General features: G+C 45.9%; 1 protein-coding gene across 1 annotated transcript in view; it reads right to left on the bottom strand.

The window, feature by feature from the left end:
- The window catches only part of HNF1B (HNF1 homeobox B), a 62,818-nt gene extending 35,799 nt beyond the window's left edge, over window positions 1-27,019 (bottom strand). The window contains exons 1-4 of the mRNA XM_049790810.1: window positions 26,673-27,019; window positions 20,973-21,172; window positions 14,271-14,535; window positions 12,191-12,426 (exon numbers count right to left, since the gene is read on the bottom strand). Coding sequence (XP_049646767.1) covers window positions 12,191-12,426; window positions 14,271-14,535; window positions 20,973-21,172; window positions 26,673-27,019 — 1,048 coding nt within the window. The remainder of the gene's footprint in view (window positions 1-12,190; window positions 12,427-14,270; window positions 14,536-20,972; window positions 21,173-26,672) is intronic.
- Window positions 27,020-27,731: the final 712 nt, after the last annotated feature.

Below are 27,731 nucleotides of genomic sequence, written 5' to 3'. Positions count from 1 at the left end.
CCTTGTGATCTGCCCAGAATCCTTGGATACAGCCTGAGAAGATTTGAGAAGCACAGATCGATCTTTGTTTCTGATGTCTTAAATGAAGAGCGGAGCTCATGAAAAGGGTAAAAATGCAGCACCACACCCTGGTCAATAGCCCAGGAAGATCCAAAGTTCTTCCTCTTTCTCAGAACACTGAAAGTTCCTGAATCAAACTAAGAATCTTCCTTGTAAGACTCTGGTTGGCACATAATGTGGTTTTGCATTTATATCACACAACAGTCCTACGGATCAATCCTTATTTTATTTTTTTGGCTTTTGAGTCACACCTGCTTGGCACTCAGGGATCACTCCCGATGAGGCAAGGGGAACTATATGTGGTGCTGGGGACTAAACCAGGTTTGGCTGTAAAGCAAATGCCCTATCCAATCTTTGTGAGTCCTATGATCTTAGGAAAGAAACTGTGGGCCAAAGAGTCTAGGTCACTTGTTTGAGGTCACACTGCCAGGGTGACAAAATCACAATTCAAGCCCTCACTTGTATCCAGATATGCCCTTCTAAGTGGGACTTGACAAAGAATGACCTGCAACTTTCTAGGCTTGTGGTTGTAGAATTTCTTAGGGGACTCATTAAATGTCAGGTGATGATCCTCCTGAAGAAAAAAAAGCCATAAAGTTTCCTGGATAAGACTGCAAACAAGAAAGCACAGCATCCATCTAGTGGGTACATGTCCAGGGCTAATTTTCAACAAGTAAGATACTACTGTCTTCTTTTATTAAAGGGGGAAATGCCCTATTAGGTACAAGGAATTTAGGATCATAGTATAAATCTGACCTCTTGCCACACTGAACCCCTGCCCCTTACCCTGACTAGACTCCTCAGCCTTCTCTCCTATTTTTTTTGTTTGTTTATTTTGGCCATACCTGACAGTGCTTGGGGTTTACTCCTGGCTCTGAGCTCAAGGATGACTTCTGGCAGACAGAAAACCATATGGGGTGCTCGGGAGACCATGTGCAAGGCAAGCACCCTATCAGCTGTACTGTTACTTCTGTCCATCTCTTTTTTTAGTGTAGATGTACTAAGTGCCCTATGGCCCTGGGCTGCTAATAAAAATGTCTTATCCAGGACACAGGGCAGATTTCTGCAAGGAGAGAAAAATTACCAACTCCCCAGTCTGGTACAATATGGTCCCCCAAGCCTGCCAGGAGTGATTTCTGAGCATAGAGCCAGGAGTAACCCCTGAGAGCTGCCGGGTGTGACCCAAAAACCAACCCCCCCCCCAAAAAAAAGAAATCAGTCTGACTTTGCTACAAATATTAGATGTTAGAAATACTAAAATTTTCTAGAAACCAGGATTGAAAGCAATCTACAAGAGATCTAGAAGGAAACAAAACAAAATGCAATGCCCAGATTCTGCAAAGAATGGAATTAACTGTCACTCGTGAGCCCTCTCTTTCTAGGATGCTTAAAAATATATCATCTCATTTATTCCTTCCAGCATTGGCATGAGTGACTACCCCCACTTTACACATTGAGAGATCCCAACGATTTGCCCAAAGTCATACAGCTAATAGATGGCCACGGAAAGTTTGGAATTTAGAACTGTCTTCAATCCTAGGATTTTCTACTACAATGGATTTGTAAAAGCATTTCCCCCAGAGATTCTTCCGTGGAGTCAGTGTTGAGGTTGAACCCACTTTACACATTGAGAGATTGAGGCTCAGAGATCCCAAAGACTTGGGAAAGTCAGCTATATACAGCTAATAGATGGCCATGAAAGGTTTGGAATTTAGAACTGTCTCCAATCTTAGGATTTTCTTGCTACACTGGATTTGTGAGAGTATTTCCCCAGAAATTCTTTGGTGGAGTCAGTGTTGAGGTTGAAAACCATTTTGTATTGTCTTAGCTCTTGAGCTATACAGCTTTAGAGCTTCTACAAAGGGTGGTTGGTAGATAAAGAGCACTAATTGATTTCTTCTTTTTGGTGTCTCCCCCAATAGCTCAAAATATTTATTTAGAAAAAACATTTGCACTTGTATGTTCATAGCAGCACTGTTCACAATAGCCAAAAGCTGAAAGCAACCTATATGTCCAAGAACAGATGAGTGGATGAAGAAACTATGGTACATATACACAGTGGACTACTACTCAGCTATAAGAAAAAATGAAATCGTGCAATTTACTGCTACATGAAATAAATATGAAAATATGCAAAGTGACATTAGTCAGAAGAAAGGGACAAACTTAAAATAATTTATTATACCTGCTCTCTCATCTACTAAAGAAATATGATAGGGGTATAACAAATGTCCAAAGGTAACAGAAACCAAGAACTAATCTTCTGTAGGAAGCTTCCCTCCAGGAGAGATAGGAAATTAGGAGGAGGGGAAACACTAGGCAATGGTGGAGGGTATGGGGGAAGGCGCTGTGAGGGTTGTGTTATGAATGAAACCTTATCGTAATGGTATTATAAATACAATGCCTATAATAAAATTTTGGAGGGGACACACCTGTCTATGCTCAGGAGTTATTCCTGCCTCTGGAATCTTGGGTCAGGGATTACTCTTGGCAGTGCTCAGGGGATTATATGGGATGCCAGAGATCAGACCTGGGTAGGCCAAGTGCAAGGCAAAAACCCTATCCACTATACTTTCAGTATACTATACTATATTATACTATACTATACTATCACATTATTTTATGGTAATAAAATAAAAAATATTTATTGCTAATTGGGTAGATCTCTAGGGAGACAATTTATCCTCATTTCCTCAATAGCATCTGGAAACTTGTTATACATGCAGAAACCCAGATTTGCCAATTGAGAGGCTCTGTTTTGGAGCTGGTTCTCAAACTTGCCACCAATACAAGGTCATTGCAAAATTTAAAAATCAATGATGGTGGGAGCCACCTTACTGAGATCCCAAGAAAGGGTCTGGACATTGGAGTTTGAAGCAGCTCCCCAGTTCATTGTCAGGTTACAAAGCTCAAGTTTTAAGAACCACTATCATAGGCATGTAACTGGAGAAGCAACCTGATGGAAACAAACTTGGCATGCAGGCCAAAGGAGACTCTCTCTGGCTTCTGAGGAAGCTCAAAGAGTATTCTATTTCTCAGCCATTGTTAAGAGGATGGGAAAGAAAGAAAAAAAAATCAAAACCAGGGGCCGAGAGATAGTACAGCGGTAAGGCGTTTGCCTTAGATGCAGAAGGACGATGGTTCAAATCCTGGCATCCCATATGGTCCCCCAAGCCTGCCAGGAGCGATTTCTGAGCATATAGCCAGAAGTTACCCCTGAGTGCTGCTGGGTGTGACCCCCCCAAACAAAACAAACAAACAAAAACAAACAAAAATCAAAACCAGGGAAATTTGATAATAGGTGACAATTTTACAAGATTCAAACTTTATACAAAAAGTGTTTGTTGCAAACAGCCAGGCTCATTTGTGAACATACAATCCACACTGCTTATGCTTCAGGATGGTTCAAAAAGTCCCAAATATCTACTAGTTTTGTCTTTACAGAAAGGGTAAAACTTTAGAGACAGTGCAGAAACCTCAGGATTATGGAAGAGAGGTTATTTGTTTTTGTTTTGGGTCACGCCCAGTGATTCTGAGGGATTACTACTGGCTCTGCACTCAGGAATTTATTCTAGCAGTGCTGGGGAGACTGTGTAGGGTACCAGGAATTGAAACTAGATTGGGCGTGTGAAAAGCAAGTACCCTATTCACTGTTCTATCTCTCCAGTTTTCCTAGAGAAGTTTTATTTTGTTTGTCTGTTTCTTGGGGGGCCACTCCCAGGCTTTCCACAAGCAAGGGATGTCCTTTACCACTTGAGACACATCTCTAACTTTATCTATATTAAAGTTCACCCCTTGTTAAGATATAGTTTCAGGGGCTGGGGTAATAGCATAGAGGGTAGGAATTTGCCTTGAATGCTTCTGACCTGGGTTTAATTCCCAGCATCCCATATGTTTCCCCTTCCCCCCAACCTGACAGAAGTGATTTCTAAGCCCAGAACCAGGAGTAACCCCTGAACACTGGCTGGGAAAAAAAGAAACAAACAAAAAAATATATAGTTTAATTCTTTCTTCATAACTATCTCTCTCTGTCTCTGTCTGTCTATCTGTCTATTTGTCTCTCTCTGCAGAAGGGCCTATCTGGTGTCTTCTCATTAGACATTTGTTTTAAAGACCTGTGCACAGGTGTCTGCTTCTCTCTGCACCTGCTTCTCTCTTAGTTCTTTACAGTTCTCAAGAAATTGCCTTCAACAAATAGGTCTCAAGGGCACTTGACTCCTAGGTTGCTGGTTGGGGCGATGTGCTTCCTTCCTCCTTAGAGCAGACTCCAGGCAGCCTGGAGTCCTCGAATCCTCTTAGGATCCTTCAGAGGGATTAGGCTTGGCCAATAGGGCTGCCTACAGTGATAGGGCTCCAGTATCTGCAGGACCCTTTGTGTAGTGGCTCCAAGCCCCACTGACCCTGTGGTGGGGTTCTTTGTATGCAGACCAGGGTCCAACTACTATCAGAGGGTGGTCAGGTAGCAGAATGCTTTGAAGACCTGCCCCTTAATGTCCCGATTGTCTTTCCCAATCTAGTGGCAGTCAATGGGGTGGTACCCACAAGATAAAATGACCTTCAAATTCAATAGATAAGATGGCAGTGGGATAAAGGTGGGGGACCTGGGAATGCTGTCCTCACAGATCCAGCCGTCAATATTAAAGAGCTTCCTAAAATACGGATGTTCTGAGACAGGTTTTGTGCCCTACCCCCTTTTGATAAACCGCTACCTAAGAGGAAAAAAAAAAAGATACCTAGGTATCATTTTACTTTGGGAGCTTTGTTATGAAGTTGCATACATTCGTTTATGTTTGTTTGTTTGGTTGGTTTTTGGGCCACGCACAGTGATGCTCAGGGGTTACTCCTGGCTATGTGCTCAGAAATCCCTCCTGGCTTGGAGGACCATATGGGACGCTGGGGGATTGAACTGCTGTCTGTCCTAGGCTAGCGCACGCAAGACTTATGCTCTGCGCCACCGCTCAGGCCCCACATTCTTAACCACCCTCTGAATCCCACCCCCTTGCTGGGGCTGGGTGAGGCTTGAGGCGGGACTTTGCGGAGCTGCAGAGGCCAGGTTGAGGTGCCCACAGTCTTCCCATCCCCATTAAGTTGTTAAGGCATTTAGTGCCCCAGACAGAGCTGGCTTCAAGGGCAGTTCAAATCCCCACCCAGATAGGGTGGAGTGGTGAAAGAGGGGCTTTCATTTTCTTTCTGGGCGGTCAGAGAATTCCCTTAGGTTGTGTGCAACATTTGTGGGAGTTGTAAACTAGAAAAACTGGGGGACCCCGCCCCCACGTTGGCCATGCTCTCTCAAGCCCTCTTAGTTATTCAGAGGGGAGCAGAAAAGATGCATGATAAGAAACCAGGAGATAGGTGTAATGTGGTGAGTGAATGTGTGTGGGTGTGCGCATGTGCATGCTAGTTCTCAAGTCTAAAAAAAAACTCTTTGCCATCACATAAAAAGATAATGATGGAGTCTTAGAACACAAAATCTGGCTTAGCCACTAACTATATGAACTTGAGCAAATAAATGCCTAGCATTCAAAACATCACCCTTTCCTTGACTATAAAGGCTGCCTGCTAGTACATACTGCAAGGCCTGGTTAGGATGAAAGGACATAGTGGGTGCAGGAGGTGCTGAGACTGGGGCCCAGTCTCCAAGAAGCACTGCTGTTAAGATTGTCCTCATTTCATCACTACCTTGTCCCAGGCCACTTTCCTTTAGTCCTATGAATTTTAGCACCTGGCAGACAGGGGTAGCAACCCACATCTCCTGACCTAGAGTTTCCTTTGTCTGAAGCACCAGGTTCAAATCCTGCAGGGGAGGAGATGTGAAAGGAGATGAGGAGAGGCAAGGAATTTTTTAAAGTTGTTCTGTTTTGTTTTTGGGTCACACTCAGCAATGCTCAGGGGTTACTTTTGGCTCTACACTCAAGAGCTACTCCTGGCAGTGCTCAGGGGACCATATGAGCTACTGAGAATTGAACTGGTTTGGCCGCATGCATGGCAAATGCCATACTTGCTGTACTATTGCTCTGACGCTGAAACAGAAGCTTTAGATTTTAAGTTTTGATTGGCTCTGTAGAACTCTAGTCCACTGGATGACTGGAAGCAGAAAATGGGATTCAAAGACAAGGAGAAGTCAACAGCCACCAAAAGAAAGGTCCTCTAGAGAAAAGTGTGGCTTTGTCCCCACAAGCTCCCCCATCTTCATTTTTATTGGTGGATGATACAAGAGTGGGTAGTGACAGAAGATGATTGAAGGCTATTAGGGCCCACACACCCTCATGGATGTGATGAGGCAGCCAGGTGACTTGTCAGGAGGCAAGTACTAATGATACCAGGGTGAGTAAGGCCACACAGATCCTGCAGTCAAACTCCCCATCCATGCCAACTTCCTGCTCCTCGTAGCACCAATCAATACTAGAGCCCATCTCCAACCTGCCTTTTGCCTTGCCAAGATCCTGATCTTTGACCTTTGGGGGCCTTTCTCTTGATTTTGTTCCAAAATAAAGGTAGAGGCCATCACTCCGGGCTTGCTCAATGGCCTCAGAAAGGGCTGTCACAGGGCCTGAGAGGTGGAATGGGGTGGGGGTGGAGGTGCAGATAAAGGCCTTCCCGGCTGAAGATAAATGGCTGCTTGCAGCCTGCTACAGTAACTTTAGGCCCCCAAGAAGAGCACACAAAGGGTGCCCCTGTGATACTCCCTGGAAAGATGAAGGCCCATCAGCCGCAGTCAGGCTGGTTCAAAGCCCCAACTTAATTGTCAATTAAGCATGCATAAGGCAGACAAAGCCATGACAACCCAAGGCTGCATGCTGGTGTATGATTGTAAAGCCAGGAGGGGCCACGCTGGAAACAGCTGATTTTGCTGACAGTGGGTTTGTTGGGCACCTTGTAACCAATCAGCCGCTGACAGAAGCAAAGCGCTCCTCCTGCCCCTCCTATTGTGCCGGACATTCCAGGCACAGGGTCACCCCGTGGTCATCATGGGCAAGTGGGCCACAGCACACTGAGTGTGACTGAGAATGAGGGGGACCTGCAGAGGAAGGGGTGCATACCTCTCCGGGAAGACAAGGGACTCAAGGGACAGGTTTGTGAGGAAGACAGTGGTTTGCAAGCACTGCCAGTCTGTGAAAAAGTTACTGTACTTAGCACACAATGGATGCTGCTGCTGTTTTATAACAGACGTTATTTAAGAACTTCATTCCTTCCTTCCCTCCCTCCCTCTTTCCTTCCTTCCTTTTTTCGTTCATTCCTTTGTTTGTTCCTTTGTTCCTTTCTTCCTTCTTTCTTCTCTTCCTTCTCTCCCTCCTTCCTTCTTTCCCTCCTTCCCTCCCTCCTTTTTCTCATTCTTCACTCTTCCTATTTCTTTCTCTTTCTCTCTCTTTTCTCTCTCTCTTTTTTATTAGACATCACACTTCTAACCTTATCAGATTGCCATAGGAAGACTGAGAAACAGCTGTTTTTTTTAGGAGGATAAACCATGCCCAGTATTGTTCTGGGGCTGTTACCAGCTTTGTGCTTAGGGGTCACACCCAGGTTACTTATCCCAGTGCCATGGATAAAAATGAGGCTGCTGTCTTCAAGACAAGCATGTTACCTACTGTAGTAGCTCTCTAGCCCCTATGAAAATGTTCTTATCATAAATGATGACTTATTTCTGCCTTAGCATTCGTGAACCCTGTCTCCTATCCTCATTGCAGTGTGAGATGGTTTAAGGTCTGTCTGCCTTCCTGCTATCTAGGGATTTGTGAGGAATGTGGATTCTTCCCCAAGCTCTTCCATGGAGTTACTGGGCTGATTGTGAAGGCTGCAGCCTCTTTAGGTCCCACATACATTTTTCTCTTCCTGAACTCAGGGATATTTGGGACTTGGTTAGAAGTAGCAACTGAGTTGGCATCAGAATGGCTCTCCCAACAGAAGCTTGTCTTAAGGGACGCTCCAATCTGCTGTGTGCTGAAATCCAGGGGCCTTCCCAGAGCCCCTCAAAGAGCTGTGGCCACCCACTCTGATCTTCAGGTACACCCAAAGCACTAGCCGCCTTTGCTTCTAGTCTGTGGCCAGGACACATTTTACTGCCTCTTAGGAACAAAGCTCTTGTGTGACATAAAAGAAAGCAGAATCTGCTGCCCAGCCTTTATTCTACTGCCACTTGCTTATGCCCATGCAATATAGAGAGAATGAAGGAGATAACTGCAATTGATTAGGAAAGAGAGCAGGACACATTCATATATTTAGATTCATGTGCACCTTATGAAGTAGATATTACTTCTGCATCTCACAGAGAGGAAACACAGATTCTGACCAGGAGGTGGATGAATTGTAGCGGGAATGGGAATCCAGCTAGCTGGTGAGAGCTGAGATGAAAAACTCAGCCTTAGGGCTAGAGAAATAGTTCATTGATCTGGAGTATATACTTTGCATGTGGGAAACCTGTTCAATTCCTAGCACTGCATTCTCCACCTCCCCCAGCACCACTAAGAGCAATCCGAGAGCACAGAGCCTGGAGTAGCCTCTAAGGCGACTATCACGTACAGCCTCCAAGCCAAAAGCAAACAAGTGAACAAAACCCAGTCATGAAAAAGAACAAAGTATTCTGATGAGTCTTGAGTGACAAATTAAGACAGTCTGTGAAAACTTAGAGTAGTCTGTATTATTACTCCATAAGTAGCCATCACCGTGGTTCTCAAATAGGAAGGCTCGAGGCTCCTTAAAGGGGGGGGCGCATTTGACTTCGGCAAACACTGTAATAACAAGCTAAGCCCCGTGTTTATGTCTCTGTATGTCTCTGGTACTCAGAGTCGCTGTGTCCTGCTTCAAACTCTGCTTCAAAAAACTCTGCATTGCAAAACGTGCTCATTGTAGCTATTGATCCAGACGTCACCTCTGATTAAAAAATCAGCTCAAATTATTTTTATATATTTTTGTTTTGCAGATTAAAGTAATTTTTAAATAAAGATACTATTTACAGTCATGCGGGGGGGCCACAAAAAATGTTTTCTTCTTCCTAGGGGGCATGACGAAAATAATTGAGAAGCACTGCCCTAGAAGGATGCACATGGCCCAAAGATAACCTGAAATCCAGCTAGTTCTGGAGGCTCTACCCAGGGGTCGATGACTTTAGATGGTAGAGGTATGTCTTACTTCCCACTAGCATACATTGGTGTGTGTGTGTGTGTGTGTGTTTGTGCATAAAAGTGCTCAGTAATTGCATATCTGTGTCACATGGAAACAGAGAAGGGACACCAAGACCTGCTCCTTCTTCTGCTCTTCTGCCTCTAATTAATGTGAAGCTTTTAGGACATCTTTCTTGGCCATTTTACCCTCTTCTTCAACCCTTCACTTCTGTTTTATGTTTTTTTTTCTTTTTGGCCACACCCGTTTGATGCTCAGGGGTTACTCCTGGCTAAGCGCTCAGAAATTGCCCCTGGCTTGGGGGGAGCATATGGGACGCCGGGGAATCGAACCATGGTCCCTCCTTGACTAGCGCTTGCAAGGCAGACACCTTACCTCTAGAGCCACCTAATCGGCCCCCAACCCTTCATTTCTAACCATATTCTATAATTTTTTAAAATTTTGTTATGTTTTGTTTGGGGACCACACCCAGAAGTGTGTTTCAGAAGTGCTGAAAGCTTATTCCTATCCCTGCATTTAGGGATCACTGCTGGCAGGTTCAGAGAACAATGTGGGATGCCCAAAATTGAACCCAGGTTATCCTTATTATGCAAAGTAAACGCCCTACCTTCTGTATTAATGCCCCAACTTCTATATTATTTTGGGGGGGGGCACACCGAGTAACACTCAGGGGTTAGTCCTGGCTATGTGCTCAGAAATCGCTCCTGGCTTGGGGGACCATATGGGACGCCGGGATTCGAACCACCTTCCGTCCTGGATTGGCTGTGTGCAAGGCAAATGTCCTACCGCTGTGCTATCACTCTGGCTTCCCTATAATTTCTTTTTAAAGGTCAAGATTCCTGGGATGCCCCCATAGAATCCACTCACCAGACTGAGTAAAGCAGAGAGAGGATCTCTGGACAACCTTGCCCACCAACCACCAGTACCTGCTCCTGACCCTGGGTCTCCCGTCAGAACACAGACTGCCTCAGCTAACGACCCTGTGGTGACCTCACCACAACCCCAGCTTGTCAGAAAGCTGCTGGGTCTTTGTTTGGCTTGCAGGCTCCCTGACTTTGGTGTGGAGATCACAGGTCCCCACACAATGGCCATTGTCTCCTCCATAATGCCTCTTGCCACAGCCACGCCCGCAGCTCCCCTCCCTCTCCACGGGTCACTGCTGGCGGGTGGCAAAACCCCTGTCCTGGTCAGCACAGACCACAAGCTTGGGCTGAAGCCCACTTCAAATATTTAGAAAATGATGAGGTTACTCTGCGATCAAACCCGCGATGCACTGGCAGCTTCTTCTTCGTCGTCTTCTTTTTTTTTGGTGGGGGGGAAGGGTCACACCCAGCTGTGCTCAGGGTTTGCTCCTGGCTCTATGCTCAGAAATTCCTCCTGGAAGACTCGTGGTACCATATGGGATGCTGGAGATTCAATCCTGATCAACTTTTGCAAGGCAAACGCCCTAAGGGCTGTTCTATCTCTCTGGCCCATTGGCAGCTTCTTTTTTTCGGGGGGGGGGGGGTGGTCACACTCGGCAGCGCTCAGGGGCCACTTCTGGCTCTACACTCAGAAATCGCCCCCAGTAGGGTCGGGGGACCATATGGGATGCCGGGATTTGAATCACCGTCCTTCTGCATGCAAGGCAAATGCCTTACCTCCATGCTATCTCTACGGCCCCATTGGCAGCTTCTTGACCCCAACTTTCTCTTCAGTGACAGAGCACTTACCTTCCATGGGGCATGACCCACAGAGGCTCCCAGCCCTGGTCTAGCCTTCATGCCCCACATGACTATGCTCCCTGAAACCCCAAAAGAGCTCTGCTAGGGGAACACAGAGTAAGGATTCAAGCTTCATGACAGGGTGCTCTAAGTCTCTCTCTCTCCCCAACACTGCAACATCACTTCCAAAGGCTGACAGCAGGCAAGGGGTATAACAGGGTTTAGAACCACCCCCGAGGAAGCATCACTAGCCATTTTAAAATTTAAAAGCATTTTTCAGACTCTTTTTGTATTGATTTTTTTTGTGTGTGTGTTTTTTTTAATATTGATTTATTTGAGGGGAAATTTAGGGGTTTCCGAACAGTGCTCAAAGTGTCTATACTCCATGATAATCAACGAGTGGTGATTATCATGGAATATAATGGACTTGGTGGTTCAATGCTCATGCCTGGTGATGCTGTGCTGTTCATACCCAGTGATCTGTGGTGTTTGGGGGATACCTGGACCACACTCAATGGAGCTCTGGGGTGCAGTGGGGTGGGTGGTGCCTGGGATGGAATCAGAGTCTTGTGCCTGTAAGGCATGCACTCCTGCCCCTGAGCTATGTACCCAGTTCCTTGTCCTTTGGCAAGCTCTGGCCAGGAGCATGTGGAGGATGTGCCACCCAGGTGTCTGCATGGGCAATGAAGCCAGCTCAGTTTGCTCAGCCATCCTGCGAATTCCTAGAGAAAAGGGACTCCCTTACCTCTGCCTAACACAAAAGAGTTCTTTCTCCCCATGAAGACTCAGAACTCTGCCCAAATAAATCCCACTCCACCGCCAAGGGAGAGTCTCAGCCACGTGTGGTCACGCACAACAGGTACTCAACTCCTCACTTTCCTATACCACATATATTCAACTCCTTACTGCCAATATGCGAAATCATGCCTCTAACCCGGCAGAGGGCAAATGCTAACAGGCAGAGATTCCTCCTAATAGGTTGTTCTTTCCAAGGGATGAGAGGCTCCCTCAGTCTCTGTCTACCTCCTCCATCAAATCCCAGGTGGTACTGCCCCAGGAAGTAAGTTGTTACAAAGGGAGAAGAGAGAACCAGAGAAGGCTATGATTCCCTAGATGGTACAGAGCAGGGACTTGGTGGAAATAGTCTATGGAAAATCATAGTCACAAATTATTTTACACAAGCATCTCCTAGTCACAGCAGACTAGTCATTGAATTCTTCCAAAGCATTTCCACCTCTGACAATTCCAGCCAAGACTCCCAGAGAACAGAAGGGGTACTGCTGAGCAGGAGAGGCAGCAGCCTGTCTTACCTGAAAGCTTGTTTGGAGGAGAGGTACTGGGCTGGTGGTGAGGGGAGCCATGGGAAAGCAAGGGGTTCAGGCTGTGTGTCTGGTTGGAGCTATAGGCATCCATGGCCAGCTTCTGCCGGAAGGCCTCCTCCTTCCTGCGGTTAGCAAACCAGTTGTAGACACGGACCTCAGTGACCAGGTTGGAGCCCAGGCCATGAGCTTTGGACGGGGAGACACCTCGTTGTAGACACTCGGCCCTGGGAGGGAGGACAAGAGAAGGAGAGTGAGGGCAGCAGTAGGGTGACCCGAGTAAGAACCTGAGGAAGGGGCTGGAGAGATAGCATGGAGGTAAGGCGTTTGCCTTTCATGCAAGAGGTCATCGGTTCGAATCCCAGCGTCCCATATGGTCCCCCGTGCCTGCCAGGAGCAATTTCTGAGCATGGAGCCAGGAGTAACCCTGAGCACTGCCGGGTGTGACCCAAAAACCACAAAAAAAAAAAAAAAAAAAAAGAACCTGAGGAAGGGGCTGTGTGAGGGAAGGTTCCATCCATTAACCAGGTGACCAAGTCATGGACAAACCCAAGGGCAGTACAGGTGTTGCTGTCTGCTAGTGAGCTCAGAGATCTTGTGTAGCTCCTAATGAAAAGGGGCAAGTGTGTGTGTGTGTGTGTGTGTGTGTGTGTGTGTTTGAGGGTCATGGGGGAAGATAATTTGGGAGGAAGGTCCAGCCTGCTCCTTGTAACTATTTGTAACTATTTGTCTCATCTTAATAACACAAAGCCTTTTTCTGGCTTGGAGGCTCTTTCAAGGTCCTATGAAATGACTTCTGGTCATCCATGACTAGGAAAGTTGAAGTCTCATTCACCTATTGGAATCACCCCAGCATGACTGGATAAGGCACTAGGGAGGATACAGAGATCTTGACTCCTCTTTAGACACTGCTGATGAAACCCTCTGAACTAGGAAGTTTCTCAGTAGCTGGAGCTGGAGCACAGTTTGAGGATGCTGAGACATATGCAGATAGCCTGCCATGCTTCCTCACTCACTGCAGCTGGCCCACTCAAGGAATGGGCCCACAGTAGTCTTGGGCCAGTGTAAAGAGTATGTTTTAAAGAAAGGCTGGGGTATGACAGCAGGAGATGGCACAAGAGTTGCAGTGCATGCAACTTCAGGGTTTTCATTTTGCTTGTTAGTTTTTTGTCTTGGGGTCACACCTGACCATTTTTTAGGGGTTATTCCTAACTCTGCATTTAGGGACTAATTCTGGCAGACTTGGGCAACCATAGTTCAAACTGAGGCTTGAACCCAGGCTGGCTGAGTGGAAGGCAATTGCCCTCTTATTACTCTGGTTCTTCAAGCCCCATGTTTGAACTTGAAATAGCCCCTAAGAACTTCTGGCACTCTAAAACAATAACAAACAAGGAAAAAAAAAAAAGGAAAGGAAGGAAAGGAGAGCAGAGCAGAGCAGAAGAGAAGCAAAGAAGGTGTCCCAAGGATTTTCTTGCCAATTGCTTAGACTATTAGGGTAAACAAATAACTAATTATTGTGGACCAAGAGAACTAAACAAATCCAATTATTGTTTTTCCATGTTTCATTTTGGACAAAATAGTAGGCAATTAATAGCTAAGGCCTGAGACATCCTTTGGCTAAGGGACAGCTTTACTTGAACTATCTAGAGGCCAAAAAATATAATATCTCCCATCACTGGCATTGTAGGTTAGATCAGCTTTCTCCAGTGGATCTTCTGTGGAATAATAGGAGTGTCAGTAAGTCATCCATGGAAAAAATGATTCCCTGGCCCACAACCAATTCAATGAAGTTAAGTTGTGTTTCTTGAGGGTATGACTTCTCAGAGTCTTAACACTAAATGTCATGAACTTCTAAAAGAAGATTAAGACAGAGAACATTACTTGCCCATGATAGTTCTCAAACCTATGTGTGAATGAATGTAACATAGAGTTCTGTGGAATCCACTTTGGGAAGACCTGACCTAGCAACACTTATCTGGATCACCAGTGTCTCACTAGAACAGGACCAAAGAATTCGGTTTAGGGTTCATAAGCTTGCCTTCCTGCTTGAGTAGGTTTCTGGTGGTATTACCTGTTGCACTCCTCCACTAATGCCTCCCTCTCTTCCTTGCTGGGGTTCTTTTGCCGGTCGTAGGCCTGGTACAAGATTTGCTGGGATGCGGGCCCCCATTTGAATCGGTTACGACGCATCTTCTTGTTGGTGGGCTCAGAGCAGGCATCCTCGGACTGCCCAGGCCCCTGGCTCTGTTGACTGAACTCTGGAAAGAGAAACAGCAGCTGATCCTGACTGCTTTTGTCTGTCATATTCCCAGAACTCTGGACTGTCTGGTTGAATTCTGAAAAGAGAAAGGAGTAGATTTGATAGGGTCTGTAGCCTTCCCTCCACTGATAGACAGACAGACAGACAGACAGACAGACAATAACACCTTTCTTCTCTCTCCTAAGTTTTGCCATCTACCATTATTGCTTTGGGAGGAGGTCTAGAGGGAAGCATTGCTGGCAGGTGCTCCATTATCTTCTCCACCCAAACTACCCCTTACTTTTCTTCGAAGGATCTCAGATATGTTCCCCATTGTTTATGAGCCATTAGTTCATTTTTCCACTTAGGCCTTAGGCATGAAGCAACCTCTAAAGTTGCTTCTAAACCTCTAAATCTCTGAAGTCTTGTTTTCACATGTTAAGGAGGTGAGTTTGGTCAAGTCTCAACTCTAGGGAAAGACTGCTCAAATGGACAATTTACATGGAACCAAAATATTCAGAGATTGAAAATAGCTATCCGGGTATCTAGCCACATTGTACTATACTATGCTCTTAGAAAAGCCCCAATTGAAACTCTTTGACTACATTTTGACTATCTTCTGACTACTTTGAAATAAATGTAACATGAGCTTTGAACATTGAAATGTGAAGAATCTTTAGAGCACAGATAATTTCAAGGTGACTATGATGGTGCTGGTGCTGGCATTGGGGTGTGTGTGTGTGTGTGTGTGTGTGTGTGTGTGTGTGTGTGTGTGTGCGTGCACTGGAGGGGTCCATTTATCAGAGGGAAATAGACCAAGATGGAAGTGTCTCATTGAATTGTCTACACATTTGAAAGATAGCAAATGCAAAAGATCCAAAACATAGAACCTTTCTAGTAATAGCTTTTAACAATTTGGAGAAAAATAAATATCAATGGAACAATGTTTCCTATTGGTCTGGCCCCTAGGATCCAGGAACATGATGATCCTCAAAAATTTTTTATAGGGGCCACACTCAATAGTGGTTCTCTAGTACTATGGGTCTGGCAGATTCTAGGGTCACTAGGCTATACCCAACAGTACTTAGAAGACATGTGGTACCAAAAACCAAATTCAGGGTCTTTCTACTGTTTAGGCTATGTGCCTGGACCCTCCTTCAAACATTCTTACAATAGGTATGAAAGAAAGATGGCAGCAGGCCCCTGAAGTGATAGGTTGGCCTTTATGAATTCAATAGGATTTGAGGTTTACTTATTGAAAAAGAGAATGGGGTTGTTCTCATCCTCCCACATGCATAAGCAAGGCTTCTGAGGGTGAGTAATTCCATTTTCACAGATGCCCAAGCATAGAGGTCAAGCACTCAGCTGAGCAAGGACATATAATAGACTTGTTTCTTTATTCCTGGTCTTCAGGCTCTGGTTCTTGATGTTTCTTTCTTGGTTCCTAGAGTCAGTGCTACAGAACTGGATCCCACATTCTTTTTTTTTTTTTTTTTTTTTTTTGGTTTTTGGGCCACACCCGGTAACGCTCAGGGGTTACTCCTGGCTATGTGCTCAGAAGTTGCTCCTGGCTTGGGGGACCATATGGGACACCGGGGGATTGAACCGCGGTCCGTCAAAGGCTAGCGCAGGCAAGGCAGGCACCTTACCTTTAGCGCCACCGCCCGGTCCCTGGATCCCACATTCTTAAGATTCAAAGTCAAGTTACTGCCAGAGGCTGGAATCCTATCCCACTGTGGTTCTCCTGTCTGTACACTTCTCAGTTGGGGGAGCTTCTGGTTTCTCTAGGGACCCAGTTCTGTTTCTGTCTATTTCTAGGACATCGGTTCCTAATTAGTCTGAACTCCACCAACAGATGGTATTGAGCTTTATTTAACCAGTTGTTGGCAGGACAAGAAAACAAGCAGTATCCCTAGTGGAAGGACTGAAATGGTCACTGGGACATTTGCTTAAGACCCCACCTACTTTGGTTGCTTCTCAGGCCCTTAGGACTCTGTCCTCACTGGTTTCCTGCCATTTCTTTAGATGCCTGGGGTGTCATTGCTGCATGAACAGATAATCAATGGATAAATGTAGGGCTCCAGTCAAATTCTCTCTGTTTACTCTCTGAAGGCCTAAAGGGCATGGGATAACCTTTGAGAATTTGACTCTCCATAATTAATACAATGATGATCCAAAGTTCTGAGGGGATAATCCATTCTATAAAGCCTCTATCCACCCCATATTATTTGTTCCCTAAAACAGCAATTAAAGGACTGGTATTCTAGGGACAATCAGAGGGGAAGAAAAATGTTCTCCGCTTAATGGAAGGTGGAAGGGTATGTTTCAATGCCCTACTTCCTTTAGCTCTGTTATGTCACCATAAGTAATAGCTTAAGCCAGAAGGAATAATCCCAAGATCTGGAATCAATGTCTAGCTCTTCATTGGGTGTCAAAAGATGAAATAATTGCAAACCTTTATGGAAACATATCTACAGGATGGTGTTGTCCAAAGTCCTCAAAATACCTCCCCCTTCATCTAGTTCTCACCACACTCCAGGGGAGGGAACTTGTTGACTTTGTGTTTACAGAGGAAGAGACTGAGACTCTTGCTGCTGCAGTGCTGTAGTGACTTGCCCAGGAAGTGAACCCAGGAACCTCTCCAGTAGCCTTGGCCTCTCCTCTTGCTAAAATCAAAACTTCAGTGACACACCCACTAAACCTTCATATCTGGCAGAGGTGGGGACCACAAGACCCACTCCTGAAGTTTTGTTAGTGGCTGGGAGTCAGGCACATTACCCCTGAGAATGGGCACTGTCTGTCAGCTGCCTTCTGATAAGGAAGGATTCAGACCCAGTACATGTCTGAACCCACGGGCTCACTGGCCTTGAGGGCCCAGCAATATCCCCTTCAATCCTGCTTACAGTCCTGATTTGATCTACTCTTAGCTTTTCTGTTTTGCTTTTGTTTTTGGATCACACCTGGTGATAGTCAGGGGTTACTACTGGCTTTGCACTCAGGAATCATTTCTGGCAGTATTCAGGGAACCATATGGGATGCTGGGGGTCAAACCTGGGGGGGTCAAACCTGGGTCAGTGTGCAAGGCAAATGCTCTACCCCCTGAACTATAGCTCCAACCCTAGAAAAGATTTTTGCTGTTTTGTTTTGGGGCCACATCCAGAGATGCTCAGAGGTGACTTCTGGCTCTGTCCTGAGGAATCACTCCTGGCAGTGCTTGGGAGACCATATAGGATGCCAGGAAACAAACCCAGGTTGGGTCTGTGCAAGGAAAACACTTACTGGCTGTGCTATCTTTGGGGCCCTGATTTGTGATTAGCATTTGAAGAACTGACCTCCCTCATGCCTTCTAGCGTCACCTATTTCCTTCTATTATTATTATTTTTTTTTTAGATTAATGAACTGCAGGTAAGAAACAGAAAATACTATTGCTTCTAAAAAGTAATCTCTTTTCAAGCTTAGGAGACAGCTCAGGCAAGAAATTATAGGGGCAGATAAACATCAGTGATGGATAATTTAGTTTTCAAGAACATTTTTTGAAGTTACATGACATCTTTAAAAATGCTCCCCTAGGGGCCGGGCGGTGGCGCTGGAGGTAAGGTGCCTGCCTTGCCTGCGCTAGCCTAGGACGGACCGCGGTTCGATCCCTCGGCGTCCCATATGGTCCCCCAAGAAGCCAGGAGCAACTTCTGAGCGCATAGCCAGGAGTAACCCCTGAGCGTCACAGGGTGTGGCCCAAAAACCAAAAAAAAAAAAAAAAAAAAAAATGCTCCCCTAGGGGCCGGGTGGTGGCGCTAAAGGTAAGGTGCTCCTGCCTTGCCTGCGCTAGCCTTGGACGGACCGAGGTTCGATCCCCCGGTGTCCCATATGGTGTCCCATATGGTCCCCCAAGCCAGGAGCAACTTCTGAGCGCATAGCCAGGAGTAACCCCTGAGCGTTACCGGGTGTGGCCCAAAAACCAAAAACAAACAAACAAACAAAAAAAATGCTCCCCTTTTTTTGCTCCTTCCACCCACTCTATTCACTGTGGCTCTTTTATATTTTCCTTATTTTCTAATTATTTTTAAAATTCTATGTTTAAAATAAATTCTATGTTTATATGTCTTGTAGCCATTTTTCAAGGAGTCAGTCAAATATCACCTTCCTTAGGAAGGCCACCAGGGTGTCTACAGACAATCTAGCAATTTCTCTGTTGCCTCTTGTATACTTTTATAACAGGTCTTAGATAGCACCTGCCATCAGTTACCCTAAGATCTTATCTTCCTATTTAGGTGGTAAGTTCCTAGAAGAAGAAACCTTTGTATTCCACCACTAGCACAGGGATTTAAGGCATCTCATAGGTATTCATGTCTTTAGAGAACACAGGAGTACTCTCATTTGCCTTTAAAATAACAGCAATTTTTAAAAACCTATGCAGATATGATGGTACATTTTGATAAAATGTTTATTACCAGGCATTCTGAGATATTTTGGAGATATTTTCTCATCAATATTTTTGTTTTCTTTTTGTTTTTGCTCTATATCCCACAGTGCTCAGGGCCTACTCCTGGCTCTAAATTCATGGATGACTCCTGGGGTACTCCAGGAACTATATGGGATACAGGGGATCAAAGCTGGGTCAGCTACATGTAAGGTAGGCTCCCTTATCACTATGTTATCTCTGGGACTATTTTCTAAAAGCATAAGTTAGGCCTTTCCTGGTCCCTCTCCTAAGCATGGAAAGATGAGTTATTGGGCTTGATTGGGGATGAGGGCAGGTCCCCCAAATTTTCTGGTCTTTGGATTTTAAAGGTCTGAGAACTACAGAGTTGCTTCATGTAGAAATACAATTTCTTAAAGACCTTGTTACTAGGAATGATGGATCCTTTCAGAGTTTAAGTGGGGTCTTTTCTCCTAAATAGCAAGAAGCTTTTGCTCTGTTTCTTCAGCTCTATCCATTTAATGGTTCCAACCAAGACAGCCACACAATGAAACAAACACCTAAAACTTTGCTTTCAAACTGTCTTCCCAGCTCCTGAGATGATAAATACCAAAATGGTCACTTAAGAGCATCATGTGACAGCTCACAGAAGTGATTTTTAAAAGTGAGCATCCAAGTGAAAGGGGAAACCCAGCAGGAACTGGGACTCTAACTGGTGACACAGCATCTTTTTTTGTTTTGTTTTGTTTTAGTTCTGGGGTCATACCAGGCTATACTCTGGCCTTAATCCTGGTTCTGCATTTAGGGATCACTCCTGGCAGGATACCGGGAACCAGATGGGATCTAGGGATTGAACTCAGGTTGGCCTTGTGCAAGGCAAGAGCCCTACCTACTTTCTATACTATTGCTCTGGTTCAGCATCTTGACAAGGATAAAGAAACCAAACCCTTGGCCCAGATGAAGTATGTATAGACACCAAGTCTTCCTTGGAAAAGGTCTAAAATAAAATAATTTCAGTATAATGCAAAAGAATACTTGCCCCCCCCCAAATCAGAACAAAGCAGTTAGAATGTTATCCCTACCCCTGTCATTTATGCAGCTCAAATATTTGTAGGCTCCCAAATTAAAATCACACAAACAAACAAAACCTCTCAGTCTTATTGAGGGGATGAAATCCTGAACAGAAATTTGTGATATGAATAAAAGAATACATCAAAATTCCAAGGGCATACACTTCTATCTTTGTGCCTTGCCCTCACCATTAGCAGTATTTTTATTTATTTATTTATTTATTTATTTATTTATTTATTTATTTATTTATTTATTTGCTGTTGTTTTACTTGATTGGTTGGTTGGTTTTAGGCCACACCTGGCCATGCTTAGGGCTTACTCTTGACTCTACTCTCTTGGTCTTGGGCATCACTCCTGGTGGGCTCAAGGAACCATATGGGGTTCTGGGGAACAAACCTGGGCTGGCCATATGCAAGTAAATACCCTACCTGCTCTACTATCTCTGGCTCCCAGAAGCAGCTCATTAACTACAGTCCTCAAACTTGACCAATTTTGGGCAAAGTGAATTCCTTAAATTGCTTTAGACCTCATTTTAACTCCTATCCTCCCAAATAACAGAATCTGATTTGAGTCTTTTTCTCTCCAAACTCTCTCTGCATTTTATACTCACTGCAGATGGCAGGAAATATTAATAATGGTGATCAGAGTTTACTGACAGCTATGGAATGCTTCCTTGAAAACTCTGCTCTGTGGTCATCTGTCCAGGGGCACTTTTTGGGGATACTTTGAGAAAGAGCTCATGCCAAGGTTTCCTGTTTGGTTTCTAAGAGAAGGGCATAGGAAATATGTATGGAAGATTGGACCATTGTCCACACTACAGACCCTGTCAGAGCCACTAACCAGGTAACAAGAGGCCCAGAAGCAAGAAATAGTACCAACTGATCTATCCCGAGTAGCTTGGAGGCTAACACACCTGCCAATTTCCTTAGCATCACCAGTGCTAGGCAGGTCTTCTTGCAGAAAGGTACTCAGGTAGCCACAAGGTCAGAGTTAGGGCACAAGTCATTCACTGTAGGCTAAGGCAAAGGCGGGATGAAAACACTTACGTCTGAGGATCTCTCGCTGCTTTCGGACGTACCAGGTGTACAGGGCCGCTCTCTTCTGAGTCTTCATGGGGGTGCCCTTGTTGAGATGCTGAGAGAGGTGAGACTGATTCAGACCCGTGACGTCAACCACCTCCCGCTGGGGAATGTTGTGTTGCTGCATGTAGCCCTTGATCATTTTGGCTGCCCTCCACGGGTCCTCACTGCACAGAGAAACAGGTGGTTAGGGTGTTAGTAAGAATATTCTCTTTTTTCCTAATAGCTGTGTAGCATTTAATTGTGTAGATGTACCATAGTTATTTTATCCACTCATCTGTTCTAGGGCACTTGGATTGTTTCCAAGATTCTAGCTATTGTGAATAGTGCAGCAATGAACGTAGCAATGTAGATGCCTCTTCTGCACTGTGTGTTTGGATCCCAAGGGTATAATCCTAGGAGTGATATTTCTGTGTCTTATGGAAGCTCAATTTCTAGTTTTTTTTTTTTTGAAGAATATCCATATTTTGTTGTGTTTCTTTTTTTGTTTTGTTTTGGTTTTGGGGCCACACCTGGTGACGCTCAGGGGTTACTCCTGCTATGCACTCAGAAATCACTCCTAGGTCAGCCATGTGCAAAGCAAACATCCTATTGCTGTTCCACCTCTCTGGCCCCAGAATATCCACATTTTTTTTCAGGTGTGAAAAGGACAGGAGGGAAAATGGGTACTTTGGTGGTGGAAAATATGCATTGATGAAGGGTGTTATACAGTATATGACTGAAGCTCAATCATGAAAAACTTTGTATTTCACTGTAATTCATCTTTATATGTAAATAAAAACTTTATATATAAATATAATTATGTAACTACATAATTATATATATTTAATTAAATATATTAAATTATATATTTAAAGTATCCTCTTTTAGTAGTTTGACCCAAACTCTGGTCTTAATGTTGATCTTCTCTATTTCACTCTTTCTCTCCCAGTTAGAATTTTATCCTTGAGAGAAAAGTGGCCAAATAGAACCTCAATTAAAGAGAAGATGGAATCTATACTGCACACTCCATTCTTTTTTCCTATTAGTAGGGCCATACTGAAGGGAAGCCCATTCAGGAAAAAAAAAATACTACTAGTACTTGTCCTTTTTTTTTTTTTTTTTTTGGTGGTGGTGGTGGTGGTGGTAGAAATGGAGGGAGAAAGGTGGTTACACCTAGCAGTACTTGGGGTTTACTCCTGGCTCTTTGCTCATGGAATCTGATTCTGTGCTCAAGGACTAGTCCTGGTGATGCTCAGGGTCCATATATGGAACCAGGGTTTAAAAGAGGTTCATGGGCTTAGCTGCATGCAAGTACCTTAACCCCCTACAACTAGAGTACAACTCTAGCCTCAGCACTCTTTTCTTAACATCTGAAAGGGAGCCAGAGTGATAGCACAGCAGGTATGCTGTCGGACATTTGCTTTGCATGCAGCTGACCTGAGTTCAATCCTTGGCATCTCATATGGTTCCCTGAGCCTGCCAGGAATGATTTCTGAGCGCAGGCAGGAGTCCAAAAATAAGAAGACCGGAAAGGTTCTTATTTTATTTTGTCTTTTATCACTTCTGGTAAGCAAGAAATATAAAGGGTCTGAAACCTGTTAAAATGGGGACAGCATGCTGACTGACCCCAGAATGACAGAGGGTGGCATCCGTTCCAGAATTCACCCAGATCCCTCCCTTCATTATTCTTCTGAATGGGTGCCTCCACTTCCGGTCTTATAAACGGAGGTAAAATAGGTGTGTCTACCTGCTGAGAAGCTCCGGAGGCCCCCTTTTTAAAAGCAAAACTTGCAGGGGTTTAAAGTGTTAGAAAAGTTTAAAAAAATACAAGGACAAAAGTTCTCTCCGTTGAGGAAAGGCAAGTAAAATCACAAAGGAAAAATTCCACAGCCCCACCTCCCAAAAGAAAATGAGTGGGGAATACTATTTTCAGTTTCAGAATAAGATATTAACTGCCAAGAACTTAGTTTACTTATATTGTACCTTTATTCTTTGATTGGGTCAGAGTATCTAGAAGGCAATCTTTCCTAAATTTTAAGATCAAGAAAAAAAAATATATGGCTCTATTTTTATAGTTTTCTTTAATTAACTCAAGTATGCAAAAAGCTTTCTTTAGCATTGTGTTGTGCCTTTGAATTTATTTGTTTAAAATATTTTCGATTGACACTATATTCTTTCTGTTAGTAAGTAACTTAAAATGAGAGCTATCATTTAATACAAGAAATCAGGAAAATACGGCACAGAGCAGAACGAAGTATTCATATAGCAATGTATGCGAGTTTGTCTGATGCAGCTACCTATTTAACATTTTTTCAGGGAAATCGCCCCTTTCCAATATGTTGATATATTTATACAACCCCGATAGAACACACAAAAAAAACTGAATTATTAGAAAGTGAGTTACACATGAAAGAAAACAAAAAAGGTGTCAAACTAGAATGCCGTGCATAAAACAACTAATTGATTCCTAAGATTCGAAAAGTTGTCTCTATATGTCAAACGAAATTAATTGTTTAATGAGTTCAGGATTTCAGCAACCAAACGAAAACATTTTGTAAGCATTGGAATAATATAATTTTAGCACGTTCTCAAAATTAAATTCAGGAGAACACGAATTTAAGATTTTTTCACCAAGACTTTTTGAGAAAGGCAAACGTTTCAGATAAATTACAAATAAGTTAACTCTTGTCTCAAGCGTTTTTCAGGTGCTTCCAAGTAATACAACTTGGTACTTGATTATAAGAACAAAAAATGCATTTGTCTTTCAAACACTTTGAATCAGAACAACAACAATATATCATGCAAAGTTTTGGATATATTCCTTGAATAACAGAGATGGTTTGAAAAGCTTATTTAAAAAGCTTTGAAAGCTGGAGACAATTTCCATTGATACATGCCGGCTGGAAAAAAACATTTTCAACAGTGACCAACTTTCGATAGCTTTCAAAGTTAGAAAAAAAATAGAATTAAAAATTAATATTGTTTGATCAGATAGGCGTTCTTACTAAACTTCTTTACTGTGTCCATTTTGTGTCTAAGAAACTTTGCGATAAAGTGTCATTTTCTCAGGGCGAATGGTCCCGCGGAAAAAGCGAACCCGCCTCACAAACGGGAAAGTTTTGAAAAAGCCCAGGAACCCCCCCATAAAGCAGCAAACCTTTCAGCCCACATAAAAGGGCTCGAGTTGGGGGTAAGGATGGCGTTGTTAAACCTTTATAGCCCTGACCCCAGAATTCACGTGCATTCACGGGGAACAACCGGCGAAGAAGGCTTGGGGACGGTTTGATCCAATTGCAAAAACACCGTTGGGGTTCAGGGGATCCAGGGCCGCGGGGACTTCGGGGCGCGCAGGTGTGGACACCGGACCACGGTGCCCAGGAGATCGGCCGTATTCACTGTCCCCCTCAACAATGCCCAAGGTACCCCGGAGCAGAAAAGACTCAGAACTGGCCACGGAACCGCCTGGGCGACTTGGCGGAGCCGTCAACGTAGCAAACACCGGCTCGCTACCCTCCCAAGCGGGTCCACCAGGCGGGATCAACTCAGTTTGCGGCAAGACCCGAACCCCGGGCCGGAGCGCACGGCCCCGGCCTCCCTTTCCCTTCTCAGAGGTGGAAGGGGCGTCCAGTAGCTCCCCAAAGGGACCTTTCTGGTTCTGTCCTTCCCTCCCCCCTGAGCTGGGGACCAGGGTGGGTATTGTTTTTATAAAGGGAGTGCGTGTGCGTGCGTGTGTGCTTGGATTGGGCAGTCAGGTGCCAGCTGTGCAAAGACCTGGAAGTCGCTAGCAATTTCTTGAAAAATAAAAAAAAAAAAATGACTTTAATCAAGGTTCACGACTCTTGAAGGTAGGGGGTGGGGTGAAGGTGGGGGGAGGAGAGGAAAGTCAGCACCCTCCGGGGAAAAGGAAGAGAAACCTGGCGGCCGCTTCTGCGCCCCCACGCCGGGAAGGGTCTCGAGCCCTCCAGCTGCCTTTCTTGTTCTCTCTGGAGTCTCTCTGGGAGTTGTGGGTTGTACGGAAGAAAGAGGATCCCAAGGGGATCGGGCCGGCTGGGGGCGATCGGCCAGCCGGGTTCAGTCAGGGGATCGACCGCAAAGCAAAGACCCCCCCCCCCTCCCCAAGAACCGTGCTCGCGAGCTGCCAGCTGCCCGCCGCCTCGCGTCGCGGTTTGAGGTCTTTTCCTCTCTAAGGCGCGTTTACAACTTCACCAATGAATACCCCGCCTCTCTTCCACCTAATCACGGCTCTTTGTGTATCTTTCTGTTGATGATTTATAGAAATAATTAATAACGCTCCAACTCCACGTGCCTGCCGTTTATGTTACATCTCTGCGGCGTCCGGCCCGCGCGGGGGCTGCGTGCCACGGGACACTCCTGAGACCGGCTAGAAAAGCGAGTGTCGGGGACCCAACAGACCAGGACAGGGCTCTGTGGGCCAGGCTGTTGAGTGCCGGGGAGTTCGGTTAGTTCAGCCAGGCCCTGGTTTACTCTAACTAAGCACCACTCTAAAGCCGCCCTAGCTTCCCTTCTGCTGGACCTCATCTCTCGCCTTCCCAAACCCTTCCCCAGGCTGGGGAAGAGCCGGCTGGGCTGCAAAGCTGGGCAAAGCACCTCAAATTGCAGTAAAAATGCTTTGGGGGGAGAAATTTTTAGAAACCTTCTTGATCATCTTTGCTAGAGGGCAAGTGGTCAGTCCCTGAGAGCAAATTCAAATGCAAGGTCACAGACTATTCCAAACAGCCGGGTTGCTGCAAAATGAGAGACTTGGGAGAAACTTGCTGGGAAGTTGCTGAGAGAGACTTGGGCCTGGCTCTGGGCTCCTGCAGCTAAGACACTAAAGTATTTGAGGACAAGCAAAGGGATTGATTCCAAAGCCTTGTGGCCAGGAGCAATGAGCTGTCTTAGGGAACCTCTGGGCTCCTAGGGTAATTAGTAACCAGCTGTCAAAGCCATAGGCCCACCAAAGGCTGCAGAGCTGAGATTCACCGCTGTCCTTTCTACACTGGTAGGGCAGACAGCCAACCCCCAAACACCTTCTCTCTCAGCCATCCACCACTGACCCTGCCGGGTTTTAGCAGATCTGCCCCTTTACTGGCGGAGTTATTTGATTTCTTTGGCCCCTTGTAGATCCCACAATGCAACATTCCCTAAATGGTGTAAATTGTGGATAATGGGACCTGTCTTGAGAGTTGCTAAATGGAAGAGTCCACCAGAGAACTCACTTGTGCTCACCTCTGCCCGAATCCCCGGGGTCACAGGTCCCTTATACAAAGAGAGACAGGTCGCTGAGACCAGCCAAGTCCAGTTCAACCTGAGATTGGACCAGCGGAGAAACAGAGCCAGGGAGAAACACATGTCAGGGCCAGAGCCTTAGCTCCTGAAAATCACCCTGTAGCTGAGCACCGGCTCTGACAATTCATTACACAGGAACACCTCCTGGCTAAGGGCTGGTGGCTTCTGTCCTACCAGGCCAAGCTCAGAGGGAGGACGCCAGGGTCTGGACAGGAGATGCGGGGGACACTGAAACATCAGGCTCTGGCAGCACACAGGTTGGGGAGGGGTCTGGGTGTAAGGAAAGAAGCGGAGCGCCCCCCGCGGGACTTTGCTGGTGGAAGTTGGCTAGCTGTGACTAGCTTAGGTATCAGGCCAGGGGTACCCACCCGCACCTGGCCCCTTGCTCCTGTCTACCTGAGCATCCGGTCCACCTCCGCGCGCTGCTCCGCTGCCTCCTCGGTGTTGAGCGCCTGCAGTTCCTTGAGGATGGGAGGGGTGTCATAGTCGTCCCCTTCCTCCGAGTCCTCGTCCCCGGACAGGCGTCCCTTGGCGTGGCCATTGGTGAGAGTATGGAAGACCGGCTTGGTGTCCCTTTCGGGCCCCGCTCCCGGGGGGACAGCGGCAGAGTCCTCTAGCTTCACCCCGAAATTCGGGGATGGCAGTAACTCCTCCAAGGCCTGGACCAGCACCTCCTTGGTGACCCCGGAGCTCAGCAGAGCGTTCAGGAGTTCTTGTTGCAGCGACGTGAGCTTGGACACCATTTTCCAAGGACAGGAGGGAAAAGAAAGAAGGAGAAGGAGGAGAAGAAGAAGGAGAGGAAGAAGGGGGTGTGGGGTGGGTGGGTGCAGAGAGGAAGAGGGTGGAGGGGAGTTTCACCAGCAAACACCCCAAGTCCAGGAGCCCCTCCACCCTGCGGCCTCAAGACACCTGCTACTCCCCCGGGGACCCGGAGTCTCCTCCGAGAGGAGTCGGAAAACTTCTAACTTGCCATGATCGCCTCCATTAGGCCATATAAGATATGCAAATGAGCGGGGAGGGCCGGGCTCTCGGCGGGATGCAAATGACGCCGGGGAGGGGGGAAAACCGAGGGCGAGGGTGAGCCCGAGGGGCAGACGGCGGAGCCGGCGACCCAGGCTGGCCGCCGGGCCTGCGGGGACCGTGGCACTCGAGCCGCGTGGCTTGGGGGGGCGGCTGAAGCCTTCTCTCGGGGGTTCTATTGATCTTCCAGACCTGGGCCGACCTTTGGACTCACTAAACAAGCGCCTTGCATCTGGGACTTGGGGCTTTTTTGCTTTTCTCCCCCGCCTTAGCCTCTGGCCCGGCTTCCTTCCGTCTGCAAGAAGAAACTGCGCCGAGGGGTTCAGGTGAGAGTTGGGTCCAGCTTGGACAATCTAGAAAGAAGGGGATGGAGGAGGGAGCAAAAAGGGCAGGGATCCTCCTAGGAGCCCCAGACTGTGCTGGTGGAAAGTCAGC

This window comes from Suncus etruscus, chromosome 1 (assembly GCF_024139225.1).
Source record: "Suncus etruscus isolate mSunEtr1 chromosome 1, mSunEtr1.pri.cur, whole genome shotgun sequence".
Classification (NCBI taxonomy): domain Eukaryota; kingdom Metazoa; phylum Chordata; class Mammalia; order Eulipotyphla; family Soricidae; genus Suncus; species Suncus etruscus.
Note: the sequence above shows the minus strand (reverse complement) of the source record. Positions and strands in the feature narration are given on the sequence as shown.